This window comes from Carcharhinus amblyrhynchos, unplaced genomic scaffold, assembly GCF_965287045.1.
Source record: "Carcharhinus amblyrhynchos unplaced genomic scaffold, sCarAmb.v2.hapA chromosome_115, whole genome shotgun sequence".
NCBI lineage: Eukaryota > Metazoa > Chordata > Chondrichthyes > Carcharhiniformes > Carcharhinidae > Carcharhinus > Carcharhinus amblyrhynchos.
In genome coordinates, this window is record NW_027649855.1 from 477,018 (window position 1) to 496,365 (window position 19,348).

The 19,348-nt window shown below is 47.4% G+C and overlaps 2 protein-coding genes across 2 annotated transcripts in view; one reads left to right on the forward strand and one right to left on the reverse strand.

The window, feature by feature from the left end:
• fbxo41 (F-box protein 41) overlaps positions 1-7,220 on the reverse strand; it is a 451,090-nt gene extending 443,870 nt beyond the window's left edge. Inside the window, exons 1-2 of the mRNA XM_080183008.1 lie at positions 7,122-7,220; positions 310-346 (exon numbers count right to left, since the gene is read on the reverse strand). The gene's annotated coding sequence lies outside the window, so the exon portion shown is untranslated. The remainder of the gene's footprint in view (positions 1-309; positions 347-7,121) is intronic.
• rtknb (rhotekin b) overlaps positions 1-19,348 on the forward strand; it is a 177,418-nt gene that overhangs the window by 57,119 nt on the left and 100,951 nt on the right. Inside the window, exons 7-10 of the mRNA XM_080183009.1 lie at positions 448-542; positions 728-834; positions 7,043-7,174; positions 13,232-13,397. Of these exons, the coding sequence (XP_080039135.1) occupies positions 448-542; positions 728-834; positions 7,043-7,174; positions 13,232-13,397 (500 nt within the window). The remainder of the gene's footprint in view (positions 1-447; positions 543-727; positions 835-7,042; positions 7,175-13,231; positions 13,398-19,348) is intronic.

Here is a 19,348-nt window from a genome sequence, read left to right on the forward strand (position 1 = left end):
ACTTGAATTCATATGAAATTATTATTTGTCCCTTTAACTTCCTGACTTTTTGTCCTCACCCTCTGGTTTCTGGGATTTTATTTTCCTTTGTGACATCTGCTTTCTGCTGCTCCATTCCTCCTGTTCAGCTTTTTCTAGCTCCAGCTTACAACTAACTCAAAAGTTCTTAATGCCCTGGGGTGGCACCTGGTTGCTAAGCAGCAGCCAAGTTTTTCTCTAAACCCTATTTGCTTTCACATCATAATCCCTCATTATATATATAAACCAAACTGAAGTCTTTAAAATACACAAACACAAAATTAAACTTACTTAAAATGCTGGGGAAAGTAAGTAGGTGTGGCCACATCTGTAGAGAGAATAACAGAGTTCACATTTTAATTCTTTTTCAGACTCTGTTTTACTTTCTCCCTTGCACTTTGTTTCTGATTTGTTTCTGTTCAATTGCAGAGGTCCAAAATATCATCTCTTGGCTCAGACAAGCCTCTCTCTCTCCGCCATCCACAATAGTTTCTGGACACAGAGCCTCATGACTATTGGTAATGGTATGTATTGTCTTTTATCATTCTTGTTGCTCTCTCCTTGTTGTCCATCTCCACCTTACCATTCCCCTGTCTCTCTGGCTGTGTCTCTCTCTGTGTTCTTGCTCTCACCATGTTTTTCTCTCTTGCTGCCTCATTCTCCTACATCCCCATATTCCTGTTATTGATTTTCTCTCTATCCTTTGCAGACACTTGTTCTTTTTGGATACCTCTCTATGGGAGTGTGTGTTGCCAGCTCGCTGCCCAGCCTCACTGTATGACTCAACGTATGATTTCCAGCTTTTTGAACCTACAGGTGAGTGGACCTTTGACACATTGTTACTCAGAACTACTCCACACTTTACTCAACAACACTTCATATTGAATTCTGTTATTTATATTTGTAATATTAAGTTAACAAGGTGGAGGATTACACAATAAATGGATGTTTACTGAGAGGTACAGAGGACCTTGGAGACAACACACATAGATCATTGCAGATAACACGACAGTTTGGAAATTTGCCCCTTGGGCACTGCCATAACATAAAAGATTAATGCAGTGAGATGGGAGAATCGTGGCGTTTGCCTGCAATCCCAGTACCTAGTAGTCTGTAATGAGACCTTGTCGAAAACCTTCCGAAAACACAAATAAACCACGTCCACTGTCCTACTCGGTCAACTTTACTTGTTACAACATACTCAAAATTCCAATAGATTCGACAAGCATGATTTCCCTTTTGTAAATCCATGCTGGCTTTGTCGGATTATCCCACTGCCTTCTAAATGCCAAATTACACAGAACATAGAACACTACAGCACAAACAGGCCCTTCGGCCCACAAGTTGTCCCGATCACATCTATACCTACCAAGCCATAGAACGATCTGTAACTTCCAATGCCATGAGATCCCATATACTCATCCAGAAGTCTTTTAAAAGACGCCAGCGAGTTCGCCTCTACCACCACCGACGGCAGCCGATTCCATTCACTCACCACCCTCTGAGTGAAAAACTTACCCCTAACATCTCCTCTTAATGCTTAATGAGTACTTTGCCTCGGTATTCATGGTGGAAAGTGATCTGGGAGGTTGTACTACAGGTTTGCGGCAAACTGAAAAGATTGAGTATGTGGATGTTAAGGAGGAGGATGTGTTGGAACTTTTAAATTCTATCAAGATAGATAAGTTGCCAGGACTGGATGGGATGTACCCCAGGATACTGTGGGAGGTGAGGGAAGTGATTGCAGAGCCCCTGGCGATGATCTTTGTGTTGTCGATGGAGATGGGAGAGGTTCTGGAGGATTGGAGGATTGCGGATGTGGTTCCTATTTTCAAGAAAGGGAACAGGGATAGCCCGGGAAATTACCGACCGGTGAGTCTGACCTCAGTGGTTGGTAAGTTGATGGAGTGGCTTCTGAGGGACAAGATTTATGAGCATTTAGAGAAGTTTAGAATGATCAGAAATAGTCAGCACGGCTTTGTCAAGGGCAGGTCGTGCCTTACGAGCCTAGTTGAGTTCTTTGAAAATGTGACTGAACACATTGACGAAGGAAGAGCGGTGGATGTGGTTTACATGGACTTCAGCAAGGCATTTGATAAGGTCCCCCATGCAAGACTTCTTGAGAAGGTGAGAGGGCATGGGATCCAAGGGGCTTTGGCCTTGTGGATCCAGAACTGGCTTGCCTGCAGAAGGCAGAGAGTGGTTGTGGATGGGTCTTTTTCTGCATGGAGGTCCGTCACCAGTGGAGTGCCCCAGGGATCTGTTCTAGGACCCTTGCTGTTTGTCATTTTCATAAATGACCTGGATGAGGAAGTGGAGGGATGAGTTAGTAAGTTCGCCAACGATACGAAGGTTGGTGGTGTTGTGGATAGTCTGGAGGGATGTCAGAAGTTGCAGCGAGACATAAATAGGATGCAAGACTAGGCGGAGAAGTGGCAGATGGACTTCAACGCGGATAAATGTGTAGTGGTCCATTTTGGCAGGACCAATGGGATGAAGGAGTACAATATCAAGGGTAGGAGTCTTAGCTGTGTTGAAGAGCAGAAGGATCTTGGGGTCCGGGTCCATAGGACTCTTAAATCGGCCTCGCAGGTGGAGGATGTGGTCAAGAAGGCGTATGGTGTACTGGCCTTCATTAATCGAGGGATTGAGTTCAGGAGTCGGGAGGTAATGCTGCAACTTTATAAGACCCTTGTCAGACCCCACTTGGAGTACTGTGCGCAGTTCTGGTCACCTCACTACAGGAAGGATGTGGAAGCTATTGAGAGGGTGCAGAGGAGATTTACAAGGATGTTGCCTGGACTGGGAGGCATGCCTTATGAAGTTAGGTTGAGGGAGCTGGGACTCTTTTCCCTGGAGAGACGAAGGTTGAGAGGCGACCTGATAGAGGTTTATAAAATGTTGAGAGGAATAGATAGGGTGGATTCTCAGAGGCTATTTCCCCGGGTTGAAATGGTCGCTACGAGAGGACACAGATTTAAGGTGCGGGGAGGCAAGTACAGAAGTGATGTTCGGGGTAAGTTTTTCACTCAGAGGGTGGTGAGTGAGTGGAATCGGCTGCCATCGGTGGTGGTAGAGGCGAACTCGCTGGGGTCTTTTAAAAGACTTCTGGGTGAGTATATGGGAATTAATGGGATTGGGAGTTACAGATAGTTCTATGGCCTGGTAGGTATGGATATGATCGGCGCAACTTGTGGGCCGAAGGGCCTGTTTGTGCTGTAGTGTTCTATGTTCTATGTTCTATCTCCTCTGTATCTACTCCCCAGCACCTTAAACCTGTGTCCTCTCGTAGTGACCATTTCAGCCCTGGGAAATAGCCTCTGAGAATCCACCCTATCTATACCTCTCAACATTTTATAAACCTCTATCAGGTCGCCTCTCAACCTTCGTCTCTCCAGGGAGAAGAGTCCCAGCTCCCTCAACCTATCTTCATAAGGCATGCCTCCCAATCCAGGCAACATCCTTGTAAATCTCCTCTGCACCCTCTCAATAGCTTCCGCATTCTTCCTGTAGTGAGGCGACCAGAACTGCGCACAGTACTCCAAGTGGGGTCTGACAAGGGTCCTATAAAGTTGCAGCATTACCTCCCGACTCCTAAACTCAATCCCTCGATTAATGAAGGCCAGTACACCATACGCCTTCTTGACCACATCCTCCACCTGCGAGGCCGATTTAAGAGTCCTATGGACCCGGACCCCAAGATCCTTCTGCTCCTCTACACTGCTAAGACTCCTACCCTTGATAGTGTACTCCTTCATCCCATTGGTCCTGCCAAAATGGGCCACTACACATTTATCCGCGTTGAAGTCCATCTGCCACTTCTCCACCCAGTCTTGCATCCTATCTATGTCACGCTGCAACTTCTGACATCCCTCCAGACTATCCACAACACCACCAACCTTCGTATTGTCGGCCAACTTACTAACCCATCCCTCCACTTCCTCATCCAGGTCATTTATGAAAATGACAAACAGCAAGGGTCCTAGAACAGATCCCTGGGGCACTCCACTGGTGACCGACCTCCATGCAGAAAAAGATCCATCCACAACCACTCTCTGCCTTCTGCAGGCAAGCCAGTTCTGGATCCATAAGGCCAAAGCCCCTTGGATCCCATGCCCTCTCACCTTCTCAAGAAGTCTTGCATGGGGGACCTTATCAAACGCCTTGCTGAAGTCCATGTAAACCACGTTGACCACTCTTCCTTTGTCAATGTGTTCAGTCACATTTTCAAAGAACTCAACTCGGCTCGGAAGGCACGACCTGCCCTTGACAAAGCCGTGCTGACTATTTCTGATCGTTCTAAACTTCTTCTTATGAAATCCTTGATAATGGACTCTAGCAGCTTCCTCAGCACCAACATTAGGCTCACTGGTCTATAGTTCCCTGTTTCTCTCTACTTCTCTTTTTGAATAGCAGGCTTACATTAGCCACCCTCCAACCTGTAGGAACTTTATCAGATTTCAAAGAATTTTGGAAAATGACTACCTCCAACACCTTCCCTATGTCAATTTCCTCAAGAACCTCGCAGTCTCTTTCCCTGAATTCCATATCTTCAAGCTCATTCCCCTGGGTATTCAGGAATTTGGCTGGGAGGTTGAAGACTAAACTGAACAGAAAGAAAATGCATCAACAAAAACAGAGGCCATTTGAGGGGATGATTTGCAATACATAAGGTGCTTTCGTGTTGGTCTGAATTGGGTCCCTGGCTGTGGCCAAAACAGGCCCAGTTTCATGTGGAGCAGTTGCCCAAGGAAAGTGGATAAAGGAAAACTGAACTATTTGAGAAGGAGAGAATGGCAGACCAGTCCAGTGGGATAGTCTGCTCCTAATATGCCTAGTAAAAAGTCTGACAACACCAGGTTTTAGTCCAACCTATTTATTTGATAATATACTCGCAAGCTTTCGGGGTTAGTCCCTTCGTCAGGTGAATGGAGAGTTCTGGCCTCAGACAGAGCAATGGGATTGGGAGTTACAGATAGTTCTATGGCCTGGTAGGTATGGATATGATCGGCGCAACTTGTGGGCCGAAGGGCCTGTTTGTGCTGTAGTGTTCTATGTTCTATGTTCTATCTCCTCTGTATCTACTCCCCAGCACCTTAAACCTGTGTCCTCTCGTAGTGACCATTTCAGCCCTGGGAAATAGCCTCCGAGAATCCACCCTCTGTCTGAGGCCAGAACTCTCCATTCACCTGACGAAGGGACTAACCCCGAAAGCTTGCGAGTATATTATCAAATAAATAGGTTGGACTAAAACCTGGTGTTGTCAGACTTTTTACTGTGTTTACGCCAGTCCAACGCCGGCATACCCACATCATGCCTAATATGCCTGTCAGTGATATTGCTCTAGATAAAAGAAATGCAGTGACAAACTACCCAAGGAAGTGAGATTCCAATGGGAACGGGAGACGTTTCTGCACTGACGCACCTTCTCAAATGGAGAATTCATCCATTGATATTGAAACCAGCTATCATTACTGCCAGAACTGGTGGTCTTTAAAAATTCATTCACAGGATGTGGATATTGCTGGCTTTTTTCCAGCATTTATTACCAATCCCTAGTTTCCCTTGAGAAGCTTAGAAACTAGAAGCAGGAGGCCTTTGAGTCTACTCATTTTGATCATGGCTGATCATCAAATTCAGTATCCTGATCTCCCTTCCACCACCGCTCCCCCCCCCCCTCAATATCCCGCCATCCCTTTAGCTAGATCTCATTTCTTCTTGAAATCAGACAATGTTTTGGCCTCAGCTACTTTCTGTGTGGGTGAATTCCACACATTCCCCACCCTCTGGGTGAAGAAATTTCCCCTCACCTCAGTTCTAAAAGATCAAACTATGACCCCTAGTTCTGGACTCCCCCACCATTGGGAACATTCTTTCTGAATCTACCGTGTCTAATCCTGTTAGAAGTTTATAAGTTTGAATGCGATCCCCTCTCACTCTTCTAAACTCCAGTGAATATAATCCACATTATACTGCATCTGCCATGCAGATGCCCACACACTCAGCCTGTCCAAATCACCCTGAAGCATCTCTGCATCCTCCTCACAGCTCACCCTCCCACCAAACTTTGTTTCATCTGCAAATCTGGAGATAATACATTCAGTTCCCACTTCCAGATCATTAATGTATAATGTGAACAGTTGGGGTCCTAGCACAGATCCCTGCACAACCCCACCAATCACTGACTACCAATCAGAAAAAGACCCATTTACGCCAACTCTTTGCTTCCTATCTGCTGACCAGCTTTCTATTCATCTTAAGACATTACCTTCATTCCCATGTGTTTTAACTTTACATAGTAGTCTGTTATTTGGGACATTGTCGAAAGCCTTCTGAAAGTTTAAATAAACTACATCCACTGGTTCTCCTCCAGTAGGTGGTGGGTAGCTGCCTTCTTGAAATACTGCAGTCCATGTTCTTGGGTTGATTCACAACGCCACTGCCAAAGGATCTGGAAGTCCCAGGACTGGTTTACCTTATAACGGACTGTGTTTGAGATGCATTTCTTGGATAATGTTGTCAATAATTCAATTGTTATTTAAATGTGTTAATTGGGGAGGGAAGTGGTAATTTCTCCTTTGAAGAGGAAGCTGTCCGAGTATCATGTTTATCCAGCTGAGGCAATGTGTTCAGATCTTGGAACCTGAGCTCCGGGTTATCCATGCCAGTTAGGAGTCTGGAGTCATGGAATATGGTAATATTCATATCTCTCTCTGTACAGAGTTACTGATCTTAATAATCTGATCATTCATTCAGGTACCACAGAAAATTATTCCTGTTTCTCCAAGTGTTCTGGCAAAGCCCAACATTTTAGATATTTTACCTTTACAGAAAAGATCTTCCCAGAACTAAACTTTACCTCTAAAATATTAACATACGGAAGTCTATTTTCAAAATATATTCAATTAATTATCCAGATTCTGTGTTCTTATGCTGGTTTTCCTTCAGCAATCCACAATTTGTCCCAGGTTTATTGTTTCTGGACACCTGGTTTAAACTGATTGCTGTTTAATTATGTTTATAGCAGATGGTGGGTGAACACCACAACTGGACCAGAATGTACTGCGTGCTGCAGGGAACCAATCTCTTCTGTTACTACTCACCCGAGGAAGTCGATGCCAAATTAGATGCAGCTTTCACTATCACCATCAACAAGGTCTTTTGGAATAGAATTTTGACACAAGCTTTGGCAATATTCCTGTAATATTCATGCTGGCGTGAATACTTCTCTCTGCAATGCTCCCGATCCTCTGTGTTATTTCATTCTGCTGGAGAGGGAGAATTGATCAGGGCAGCAACTCTGGGAATAGCAGACAGCACAAACAAAAGGGGGCATAGTGGGTGACTGAGCGGAGGGGGCGGAATGATCAGTGGGGGCATTGAGTGGGGGGCACATTGAGGGGGGGCATTGAGTGGGGGGGGCATCGAACAGTGGGGGGCATTGAACAGTGGGGGCTATTGAGTGGGGGGGCATTGAGCAGTGGGGGGGCATTGAGTGGGGGGATGTTGATTGGGGGGGCATTGAGCAATGAGGGGCATTGAGCAGTGGGGGGGCATTGAGTGGGGGTCATTGAGCAGGAGAGGGGCATTGGGGGGGTATTGAGCAGGGGAGGGGCATTGAGCAGTGGGTCATTGACTGGGGGGGTGGCATTGAGCAGTGGGGGGCATTGAGCAGAGGGGCATGGAGCGGGGGGGGGCAGTGGGGGTGCCATGACTACAAAGAAAAAAGAACAGTACAGCACAGGAACAGGCCATTCAGTCCCTCTAGCCCATGCCAATCATGATGCTCGAATTAAACTAAAACAAACAGAAGAACATAGAACATATAGAACATAGAACATAGAACATTACAGCGCAGAACAGGCCCTTCGGCCCACGATGTTGCGCCGACCAGTTACAAAAACAATGACCCACTAGCCTATACCAATCCCTTTTCGTCCATAAACCTATCCACCAATCTCTTAAACGCCCCCAAACTAGGCGCATTTACAACTGCAGCAGGCAGGGCATTCCAATCCCTCACCACCCTCTGGGTAAAGAACCTACCCCTGACATCCGTCCTGTAGCTACCCCCCCTTAATTTAAAGCCATGCCCCCTCGTGCTAGCTTTCTCCATCCGAGGAAAAAGGCTATCACTATCCACCCTATCTAAACCTCTAATCATCTTATATGTTTCAATAAGATCCCCTCTTAGCCGCCTTCTTTCCAACGAAAACAACCCTAAATCCCTCAGTCTCTCCTCATAGGACCTCCCCACCATACCAGGCAACATCCTAGTAAACCTCCTCTGCACCCTCTCCAAAGCCTCCACATCCTTCTTGTAATGCGGGGACCAGAACTGCACACAGTACTCCAAGTGCGGCCGCACTAGAGTAGTGTACAGTTGCAACATTACACTGCGACTCCTAAATTCAATCCCCCTACCAATAAACGCCAAGACACCGTACGCCTTCTTAACAACCTTATCTACTTGATTCCCAACTTTCAGGGATCTATGTACACACACACCTAGATCCCTCTGTTCATCCACACTATTCAAAGTCCTCCCGTTAGCCCTATACTCGACACATCTGTTGCTCCTACCAAAGTGAATTACCTCACACTTCTCCGCATTAAATTCCATCCGCCACCTCTCGGCCCAGCTCTGCAACCTATCTAAGTCTCCCTGCAGACTATGACACCCTTCCTCACAATCTACCACACCTCCAACTTTGGTGTCATCAGCAAATTTACTAATCCACCCAACTATACCCTCATCCAGATCATTAATAAAAATTACAAACAACAGTGGCCCCAAAACAGATCCCTGAGGCATACCACTCGTAACTGTACTCCATGATGAATATTTACCATCCAAAACATAAGAACATAAGGACATAAGAACTAGGAGCAGGAGTCGGCCATCAATATGATCAATAAGACCATGGCTGATCTTTTCATGGACTCAGCTCCACTTACCCGCCCACTCACCATAACCCTTAATTCCTTCACTGTTCAAAAATGTATCTATCCTTGCCTTAAAAACATTCAATGAGGGAACCTCAACTGCTTCACTGGGCAGGGAATTCCACAGATTCACAACCCTTTGTGTGAAGAAGTTCCTCCTCAACTCAATCCGAAATCTGCTTCCCCTTATTTTGAGGCTATCCCCCCTAGTTCTAGTTTCACCCACCAGTGGAAACAACTTCCCTGCTTCTATCTTATCGATTCCCTTCATAATCTTATATGTTTCTATAAGATCTCCCCTCATTCTTCTGAATTCCAATGAGTATATCCCCAGTCTACTCAGTCTCTCCTCATAATCCAACCCTCTCAACTCCAGAATCAACCTAGTGAATCTCCTCTGCACCCCCTCCAGTGCCAGTATATCCTTTCTCAAGTAAGGAGACCAAAACTGTACACAGTAACTCCAGGTGTGGCCTCACCAGCACCTTATACAGCTGCAATATAACCTCACTGTTTTTAAACTCCATCCCTCTCGCAATGAAGGATAAAATACCATTTACCTTCTTCATTACCTGCTGTATCTGCAAACCAACTCCTTGTGATTCCTGCACAAGGACACCCAGGTCCCTCCGCACAGCAGCTTGCTGCAATCTTTTACCATTTACCCAGAGGGTAGTAAGGGTGTGGAATGCCCTGCCTGCAGCAGTTGTGGACTTGCCAACTTTAAGGGTGTTCAAATGGTCAGTGGATAGGCATATGGATAACGTTGGAATAGTTTAGGTTAGAGGGTCATTAGATTGGGTCCACTGGTCGGCACAACATCGAGGGCCGAAGGGCCTGTACTGCGCTGTAATGTTCTATGTTCTAAATAATAGTCCATTTTGCTGTTATTCCTACCAAAATGGATGACCTCACATTTCCCAACACTGTACTCCATCTGCCAGACCCTCGCCCACTCACTTAGACTATCTATATCCCATTGCTGACTTTCAGTGTCCTCTGCACACTTTGCTCTATTTACCATTTATATAGATGATCTGGAGGAGGGAACCGAGTGTAGGGTGTCGAAATTTGCTGATGACACCAAGATTGGGGGAACGGCAAATTGTGCGGAGGGTGTGGAGAGTCTGCAGAAGGATCTAGATAGGCTGGGCGAATGGGCCAGGAACTGGCAAATGGTATTTAATGTTGGCAAGTGTGAGGTTGTCCACTTTGGTAAGAATAATGGTAGGAAGGATTATTATTACGTGGCAAAAAACTGCAGCAGGCGACGGTGCAGAGGGACCTCGGGGTCCTTGTGCATGAGTCGCAAAAACCCAGCCTGCAGGTGCAGCAGGTGGTCAGGAAGGCGAATGGGATGCTGGCCTTCATAGCGAGGGGGATTGAATATAAAAGTAGGGAGGTCTTGCTGCAGCTGTATAGGGCATTGGTGAGGCCGCAGCTGGAGTACTGTGTGCAGTTTTGGTCGCTGCACTTATGGAAGGATATTTTGGCCTTGGAGGGAGTGCGGAGGAGGTTTACTAGGCTGATACCGGAGTTGAGGGGGTTGAACTATGAGGAGAGGCTGAATAAACTGGGCTTGTACTCGTTAGAGTTTAGAAGAATGAGGGGGGATCTCATTGAGACGTATAAGATGATGAATGGGATGGATAGGATAGAGGTGGAGAGACTCTTCCCACTCAGAAAGGACAGTAGGACTAGGGGGCACAGCCTCAAGATAAAGGGGGGGGCGGTTTAGAACGGAGTTGAGGAGGAACTTCTTCACTCAAAGGGTGGTGAATCTCTGGAATTCTCTGCCCATTGAAGTGGTGGAGGCTGCCTCGCTAAATATTTTTAAGATGCAGGTTGATGGGTTTTTGATAAGAGAGGGGATTAAGGGTTATGGGGAGAGGGCGGGAAAGTGGAACTGAGCCACGACAGATCAGCCATGATCTTATTGAATGGCGGGGCAGGCTCGAAGGGCTAGATGGCCGACTCCTGCTCCTATTTCTTATGTTCTCTGCCACTCATCTTAGCATCATCTGTGAATTTTGACACACTACACTTGGTCCCCAACTCCAAATCATCGATGTAATTCATAAAGAATTGCAGTCCCAACACTGATCCCTGAGGCACACCACTAGTCACTGATCACCAACCAGAAAAACACACATTTACCCCCACTCTTTGCTTCCTGTTAGTTAACCAATCCTCTGTCCACGCTAATACATTACCCGTAACACCGTGCACCTTTATCTTATGTAGCAGTCTTTGTCAAATGCCTTCTGGAAATCCAGATACACCACATCCACAGGTTCCCCACTGTCCACTGCCCATGTAATGTTCTCAAAGAATTCCACCAAATTAATCAAATATGACCTGCCCTTCATGAAGCCATTCTGCACCTTGCCAATGGGACAATTTATATCCAAATTGAATTTAGGAGTCGCAGCGTCATGTTGCAACTGTACACAACTCTGGTGCGGCCGCACTTGGAGTACTGTGTGCAGTTCTGGTCCCCACATTACAGGAAGGATGTGGAGGCTTTGGAGAGGGTGCAGAGGAGGTTTACCAGGATGTTGCCTGGTATGGAGGGGAGATCCTATGAGGAGAGACTGAGGGATTTGGGGTTGTTTTCGCTGGAAAGAAGGCGGCTAAGAGGGGATCTTATTGAAACATATAAGATGATTAGAGGTTTAGACAGGGTGGATACTGATAGCCTTTTTCCTAGGATGGAGAAAGCTAGCACGAGGGGGCACGACTTTAAATTAAGGGGGGGTAGTTATAGGACGGATGTCAGGGGTAGGTTCTTTACCCAGAGGGTGGTGAGGGATTGGAATGCCCTGCCTGCTGCGGTTGTAAATGCGCCTAGTTTGGGGGCGTTTAAGAGATCCGTGGATAGGTTTATGGATGAAATGGGATTGGTTTAGGTTAGAGGGTCATTGTTTTTTAACTGGTTGGTGCAACATCGTGGGCCGAAGGGCCTGTTCTGCGCTGTAATGTTCTATGTTCTATGTTCTAAATCATATCAATTAAACCTCCTGTCCTTACTCGATCCGTATCCCTCTATTCAGCTCTGATGAAGGTTCATCCAGACTCAAAACCTTAGGTCTGTTCTGTCCCTACAGGAGCTGTCAGACCTGCTGTGATTTTCCAGAATGTTCTGTTTTTGTATCCCTCTATTCAGATTCAGGGATCTATCCAGATTCCTCGGAAATGTTGCTTCCACCACCTGCTCAGGAAGCACGTTCCAGGCACCTGCTTCCTCCCCCCACCCACTTCCACCCAACCTCCACCCACACCCTCAACACCCCTACTCCTCCACCCCTACCCCCACCCCTATCTTGTATCCCCCAACCCCCATCGCATCCTCTCCCGCCCACCCCTCTCACCCTCCCACCCCCCCAACCCCGTCCCTGAACCCCGTCCCCGAACCCCCACCACGCAATGCCCCAAATCCTCAGTTGAATATTTTGTGTGGTTCTCATTACCACATTTCCAGCATTTTCTGTTTTTGTATTCCTCTAAGGAAGTGGAAACTTTGGAGAGAGTGCAAAAAAAGTTCACCAGCCTTTATTTTTGGGGCAGTAGGGAGTTTGGGGGGGGCATTGGGAGGTTTTTAATTATTAGTTCGTGGGACATGTGTGTCACTGTCTGGCCAGCATTTCTTACCCATCCCTAGTTGCCCCTTGAGAAGGTGGGGGTGAGCTGCCTTCTCGAATCGCTGCAGTCCGTGCTCTGTGGGTTGACCCACAATGCCGTTAGGGAGGGAATTCCAGGATTTTGACCCAGTGACACTGCAGGAACGGCCGATAGTCAGAAGCTTTTTCCCAGGGTAGACATAGGTTTAAGGTGCGAGGGGCAAGGTTTAACGGAGGCAAGTTTTTTACACAGAGGGTGGTGGGTACCTGGAACTCGTTGCTGGGGGAGGTAATTATCTGATACGATAATGAGTTTTACATAAGAACATAAGAAATAGGAGCAGGAGTAGGCCATCTAGCCCTTCGAGCCTGCCCCGCCATTCAGTAAGATCATGGCTGATCTGTCGTGGCTCAGTTCCACATTCCCACCCTCTCCCCATAACCCTTAATCCCGTTGCCTATCAAAAACCTATCAGATCCCTGAGGTACACCACTTGTAACTGAACTCCAGGTTGAATATTTCCCATCAACCACCACCCTCTGTCTTCTATCAGCTAACCAATTCCTGATCCAAACTGCTAAATCACCCTCAATCCCATGCATCTGCATTTTCTGCATTTCCAGCATTTCATTTTCCTTTCTTCCAGGAAACGCAAATCAGATCAGCAGAGAAAGATCCAAAGAGTAAAAGTAACAGCATCACCATAACCAATCACTATGCAGGTGAGGAAGTAACTCACACGCTGATTCCAGAATCTCCAGAGGAGATGTACCGATGGATGGAAGCTTTCTGGCAACACTTCTGTGACATGAGTGAGTTTTTAAATCAAATGTTTGGTGTGAATATTCCAAAGGCTCACATCAGTTAGTCTAAATCCCCAGTGTGGAGCCAGCATTGTGGTAATGTTCTGGAGAGTTACTCTGGACCAAATGCACCAGGAGCACTATTTAAATTTGGTGAACTAAATCGGGAATCGAAAACTAGTTTCAGTAAAATTGACCACAAAGCTACCAAGCCTCATTTCGGAGACAATGAGCCTGTGATCTGTCCAGCAGTCAGCACCACACATGGCCTTGGTCACTCTGACATCCTGCCTGTCTTTTCTCCTGACAATGACATAGTCGATAAGATGCCAATGCTTTAGAGCGGGGGTACATCCAGGAGGTCTTGTTACGGGTAGGCAGACGGAAGGTTGTGTTGGTGATGAGGAGGTCGTGTGCTGCACAGGTCTTAGAACATAGAACATAGAACCCTACAGCACAAACAGGCCCTTCGGCCCACAAGTTGCGTCGATCACGTCCATACCTACCAATCTATAGACCTATCTATAACCCCGAATCCCATTAAATCCCATATACTCATCCAGAAGTCTTTTAAAAGACCCCAGCGAGTTCGCCTCCACCACCACTGACGGCAGCCGATTCCATTCACTCACCACCCTCTGAGTGAAAAACTTACCCCTAACATCACTTCTGTACTTTCCTCCCCGCACCTTAAATCTGTGTCCTCTCGTAGCGACCATTTCAACCCGGGGAAATAGCCTCTGAGAATCCACCCTATCTATTCCTCTCAACATTTTATAAACCTCTATCAGGTCGCCTCTCATCCTTCGTCTCTCCAGGGAGAAGAGTCCCAGCTCCCTCAACCTAACTTCATAAGGCATGCCTCCCAATCCAGGCAACATCCTTGTAAATCTCCTCTGTACCCTCTCAATAGCTTCCACATCCTTCCTGTAGTGAGGCGACCAGAACTGCGCACAGTACTCCAAGTGGGGTCTGACAAGGGTCTTATAAAGTTGCAGCATTACCTCCCGACTCCTAAACTCAATCCCTCAATTAATGAAGGCCAGTACACCATACGCCTTCTTGACCACATCCTCCACCTGCGAGGCCGATTTAAGAGTCCTGTGGACACGGACCCCAAGATCCTTCTGCTCTTCAACACTGCTAAGACTCCTGCCCTTGATAGTGTACTCGTTCATCCCATTGGTCCTGCCAAAATGGACCACTACACATTTATCCGCGTTGAAGTCCATCTGCCACTTCTCCGCCCAGTTTTGCATCCTATCTATGTCACGCTGCAACTTCTGACATCCCTCCAGACTATCCACAACACCACCGACCTTCGTATCGTCGGCGAACTTACTAACCCATCCCTCCACTTCCTCATCCAGGTCATTTATGAAAATGACAAACAGCAAGGGTCCTAGAACAGATCCCTGGGGCACTCCACTGGTGACGGACCTCCATGCAGAAAAAGACCCATCCACAACCACTCTCTGCCTTCTGCAGGCAAGCCAGTTCTGGATCCACAAGGCCAAATCCCCTTGGATCCCATGCCCTCTCACCTTCTCAAGAAGTCTTGCATGGGGGACCTTATCAAACGCCTTGCTGAAGTCCATGTAAACCACATCCACTGCTCTTCCTTCGTCAATGTGTTCAGTCACATTTTCAAAGAACTCAACTAGGCTCGTAAGGCACGACCTGCCGTTGACAAAACCGTGCTGACTATTCCTGATCATGTCAAACCTCTCCAAATGCTCATAAATCTTGTCCCTCAGAAGCCTCTCCATCAGCTTACCAACCACTGAGGTCAGACTCACCGGTCGGTAATTTCCTGGGCTATCCCTGTTCCCTTTCTTGAAAATAGGAATCACATCCGCAATCCTCCAATCCTCCGGAACCTCTCCCATCTCCATCGATGACACAAAGATCATCGCCAGGGGCTCTGCAATCACCTCCCTCACCTCCCACAGTATCCTGGGATACATCCCATCTGGTCCCGGTGACTTATCTATCTTGATAGAATTCAAAAGTTCTAACACATCCTCCTCCTTAATATCCACATACTCAATCTTTTCCATCTGCTGCAAATCCGTAGCAAAATCTCCCAGATCAGTTTCCACTGTGAATACTGAGGCAAAGTACTCATTAAGCACCTCTGCCATTTCTTCTGGTTCCACACAGACCTTTCCCCCTTCACCTTTTATAGGTCCTATCCCTTCTCTTCTCATCCTTTTACTTTTCACATATTTATAGAAGGCCTTGGGATTCTCCTTAATCTTACCCGCCAAGGTCTTCTCATGACCCCTTCTGGCTCTCCTAATTTCCCTTTTAAGCTCCTTTCTACAATCCTTATACTCCTCTAGATCCTTAACATCTCCTAGCTCCCTGAACCTTTTGTACACCTTCCTTTTCCTCCTGACTAGGTTCAACACAGCCTTTGTGCACCACGGTTCCCGCGACCTACCAAAACCTCCTTGTCTCATCGGAACGTTGTCGTGCAGAGCTCCAGACAAACATTCCTTGAATATCCGCCACATTCCTTCAGTCCTTTTCCCCAAGAATGCCTCCTTCCAGTTTATTTGTCCAATTAACTGCCTGTCTTCATTAAGAGTAGGCCGTTACTGTTACACCTGCCCACTCCATGCCTCCCAATGACTCCCTGCCAGATTGCAGAGTCACACCCTACTCTTGGATTGAAATCGCCAAGATCAGCTTATCAGTACTGCTCACTGCTGATAGAAGGGTGTCTAGTTCTTTGTAGAACTTGTCTTTCCTCTTGCCTGGATTGTTCATTGTGGGGGCGTAGGCGCTGATCAGGGTGGCTTGACTTCTGTTCTGTAGCGGAAGCTGTAATGTCATAAGTCGGTCGTTCACACCCTTGGGTAGAGTATCAAGATTCCGAACAAGGTGACTCCTGACGGTGAATCCAACTCCAGCATCACGATGCTCATCGCTGCTGCAACCACTCCAGAAAAAAGTGTATCCACCTCCAGTTTCACTCAACTGACCTACGATAGCAAGACGAGTTTCGCTCAGGGCTGCAATGTCAATGTTGTATCTTGCAAGCTCTCTGGCAACTAAAGCTGTTCTTCTCTCTGGTCTGTCTGCTGTAGGGTTGTCCAAAAGCGTGCACACGTTCCAGGTGCCAATGGTGAGCGGTATCACCTTAAGAACATAAGAACATAAGAAATAGGAGCAGGAGTAGGCCATCTAGCCCTTCGAGCCTGCCCCGCCATTCAATAACATCATGGCTGATCTGAAGTGGATCAGTTCCACTTTCCCACTTTCTCCCCATAACCCTTAATTCCCTTGTCTATCAGAAACCTATCAACCCGCGTCTTAAATATATTTAGCGAGGCAGCCTCCACCACTTCAACGGGCAGAGAATTCCAGAGATTCACCACCCTTTGAGCGAAGAAGTTCCTCCTCAACTCCGTTCTAAACCGCCCCCCCTTTATCTTGAGGCTGTGCCCCCTAGTCCTACTGTCCTTTCTGAGCGGGAAGAGCCTCTCCACCTCTATCCTATCCATCCCATTCATCATCTTATACATCTCAATGAGATCCCCCCTCATCCTTCTAAACTCTAAAGAGTACAAGCCTAGTCTATTCAGCCTCTCCTCATAGCTCAACCCCCTCAACTCCGGCATCAGCCTAGTAAACCTCCTCTGCACTCCCTCCAAGGCCAAAATATCCTTGCATAAGTGCGGCGACCAAAACTGCACACAGTACTCCAGCTGCGGCCTCACCAATGCCCTATACAGCTGCAGCAAGACCTCCCTACTTTTATATTCAATCCCCCTCGCTATGAAGGCCAGCATCCCATTCGCCTTCCTGACCACCTGCTGCACCTGCAGGCTGGGTTTTTGCGACTCATGCACAAGGACCCCGAGGTCCCTCTGCACCGTCGCCTGCTGCAGTTTTTCGCCACGTAAGTAATAGTCCTTCCTACCATTCTTCCTACCAAAGTGGACCACCTCGCATTTGCCAACATTAAATTCCATTTGCCATTTCCTGGCCCATTCGCCCAGCCTATCTAGATCCTTCTGCAGACTCTCCACACCCTCTGCACAATTTGCCGTTCCACCAATCTTGGTGTCATCAGCAAATTTTGACACCATACACTCGGTTCCCTCCTCCAGATCATCTATATAAATGGTAAATAGCTGAGGCCCCAGCACCGACCCCTGGGGCACTCCACTAGTCACCATCCGCCAATCCGAATAGCACCCATTGACCCCCACTCTCTGCCTCCTATTTGACAACCAGTCCTCTATCCACGCTAACACCCTACCCCCAACTCCATGTCCCTCGACCTTCTGCAATAACCTCTTGTGAGGCACTTTGTCAAACGCCTTCTGAAAATCAAGAAAGACCACATCCACCGGCTCTCCTCTATCCACCGCCCTAGACACATCCTCATAGAACTCCAGTAAATTTGTCAGACACGACTTCCCCTTAACGAAACCATGCTGCGTCTGCTCTATCAAGCAATTCCCCTCAAGATGCCTCGCTATTTCCTCCTTGATGACGGATTCTAACATTTTTCCTACAACAGACGTTAAACTAACCGGCCTGTAATTCCCTGCCTTTTGCCTGGCACCCTTCTTAAACAACGGCGTAACATTAGCCACTTTCCAATCTTAAGAACATAAGAACATAAGAAATAGGAGCAGGAGTAGGCCATCTAGCCCTTCGAGCCCACCCCGCCATTCAATAAGATCATGGCTGATCTGTCGTGGCTCAGTTCCACTTTCCCGCCCTCTCCCCATAACCCTTAATCCCCTCTTTTATCAAGAACCCATCAACCCGCTTCTTAAAAATATTTAGCGAGGCAGCCTCCACCACTTCAACGGGCAGAGAATTCCAGAGATTCACCACCCTTTGAGTGAAGAAGTTCCTCCTCAACTCCGTTCTAAACCGCCTCCCCTTTATCTTGAGGCTGTGCCCCCTAGTCCTACTGTCTTTTTTGAGCGGGAAGAGTCTCTCCACCTCTATCCTATCCATCCCATTCATCATCTTATACGTCTCAATGAGATCTCCCCTCATTCTTCTAAACTCTAACGAGTACAAGCCTAGTTTATTCAGCCTCTCCTCATAGCTCAACCCCCTCAACTCCGGTATCAGCCTAGTAAACCTCCTCTGCACTCCCTCCAAGGCCAAAATATCCTTGCGCAGGTGCGGCGCCCAAAACTGCACACAGTACTCCAGCTGCGGCCTCACCAATGCCCTATACAGCTGCAGCAAGACCTCCCTACTTTTATATTCAATCCCCCTCGCTATGAAGGCCAGTTCCGGCACTTCCCCGGAATCCAGCGACATTTGTGTTTTATTTTGTGTGTTCGATCACAAGATGGGATCCCCGCCAGCCGTGGTAAACTGGCCAGGGTGTAGTGAAGCAGGTAATGTTTAGGGCACCTTTTCTAGCCCCTTCCTCATTCTATGGAGGTGAGAAGTGTGTTCCTGCTCAGTTGCCCAGGTAGACGCCGAGTTTCACTGCTGTTTCGGGCAGTGGAAAACGACCATTAGACCTGAGCCGCCTGTGTGCAGGTCCGTGACTACAGCTCCCAGTGTATCCACACCTACTGCTTCATCACTCACCCATCACCACAGGACTTCAAGGGTTGAACGGGACGCTGATGATGATGATGATGATGGTGTTGAGGCTCGTGCTTGATTTGGATTAAAGTGAGGAAGAGTTGCGCAGCGTCAGCCTCACTCTCTCTTCCCAATTCCCATCTGGATCTAGTGGCAAGACAAGAGACAACATGGCTGGAGGTGGGACTAGGCGCAGTGGATGATCAGGACATGGTCTGTGTCTTGTCCTGCTCTTCACGTTCCACGATGCTAGCAGAGACCGCCTTCTAGGCCGTTGGACCTTCCATTGGTCTCTTCTGCTCAATCCGCCGGACTCTGACAAAGTACCTCATAAGAGGTTATTGCAGAAGGTCAGGGGACTTGGAGTTGGGGGTAGGGTGTTA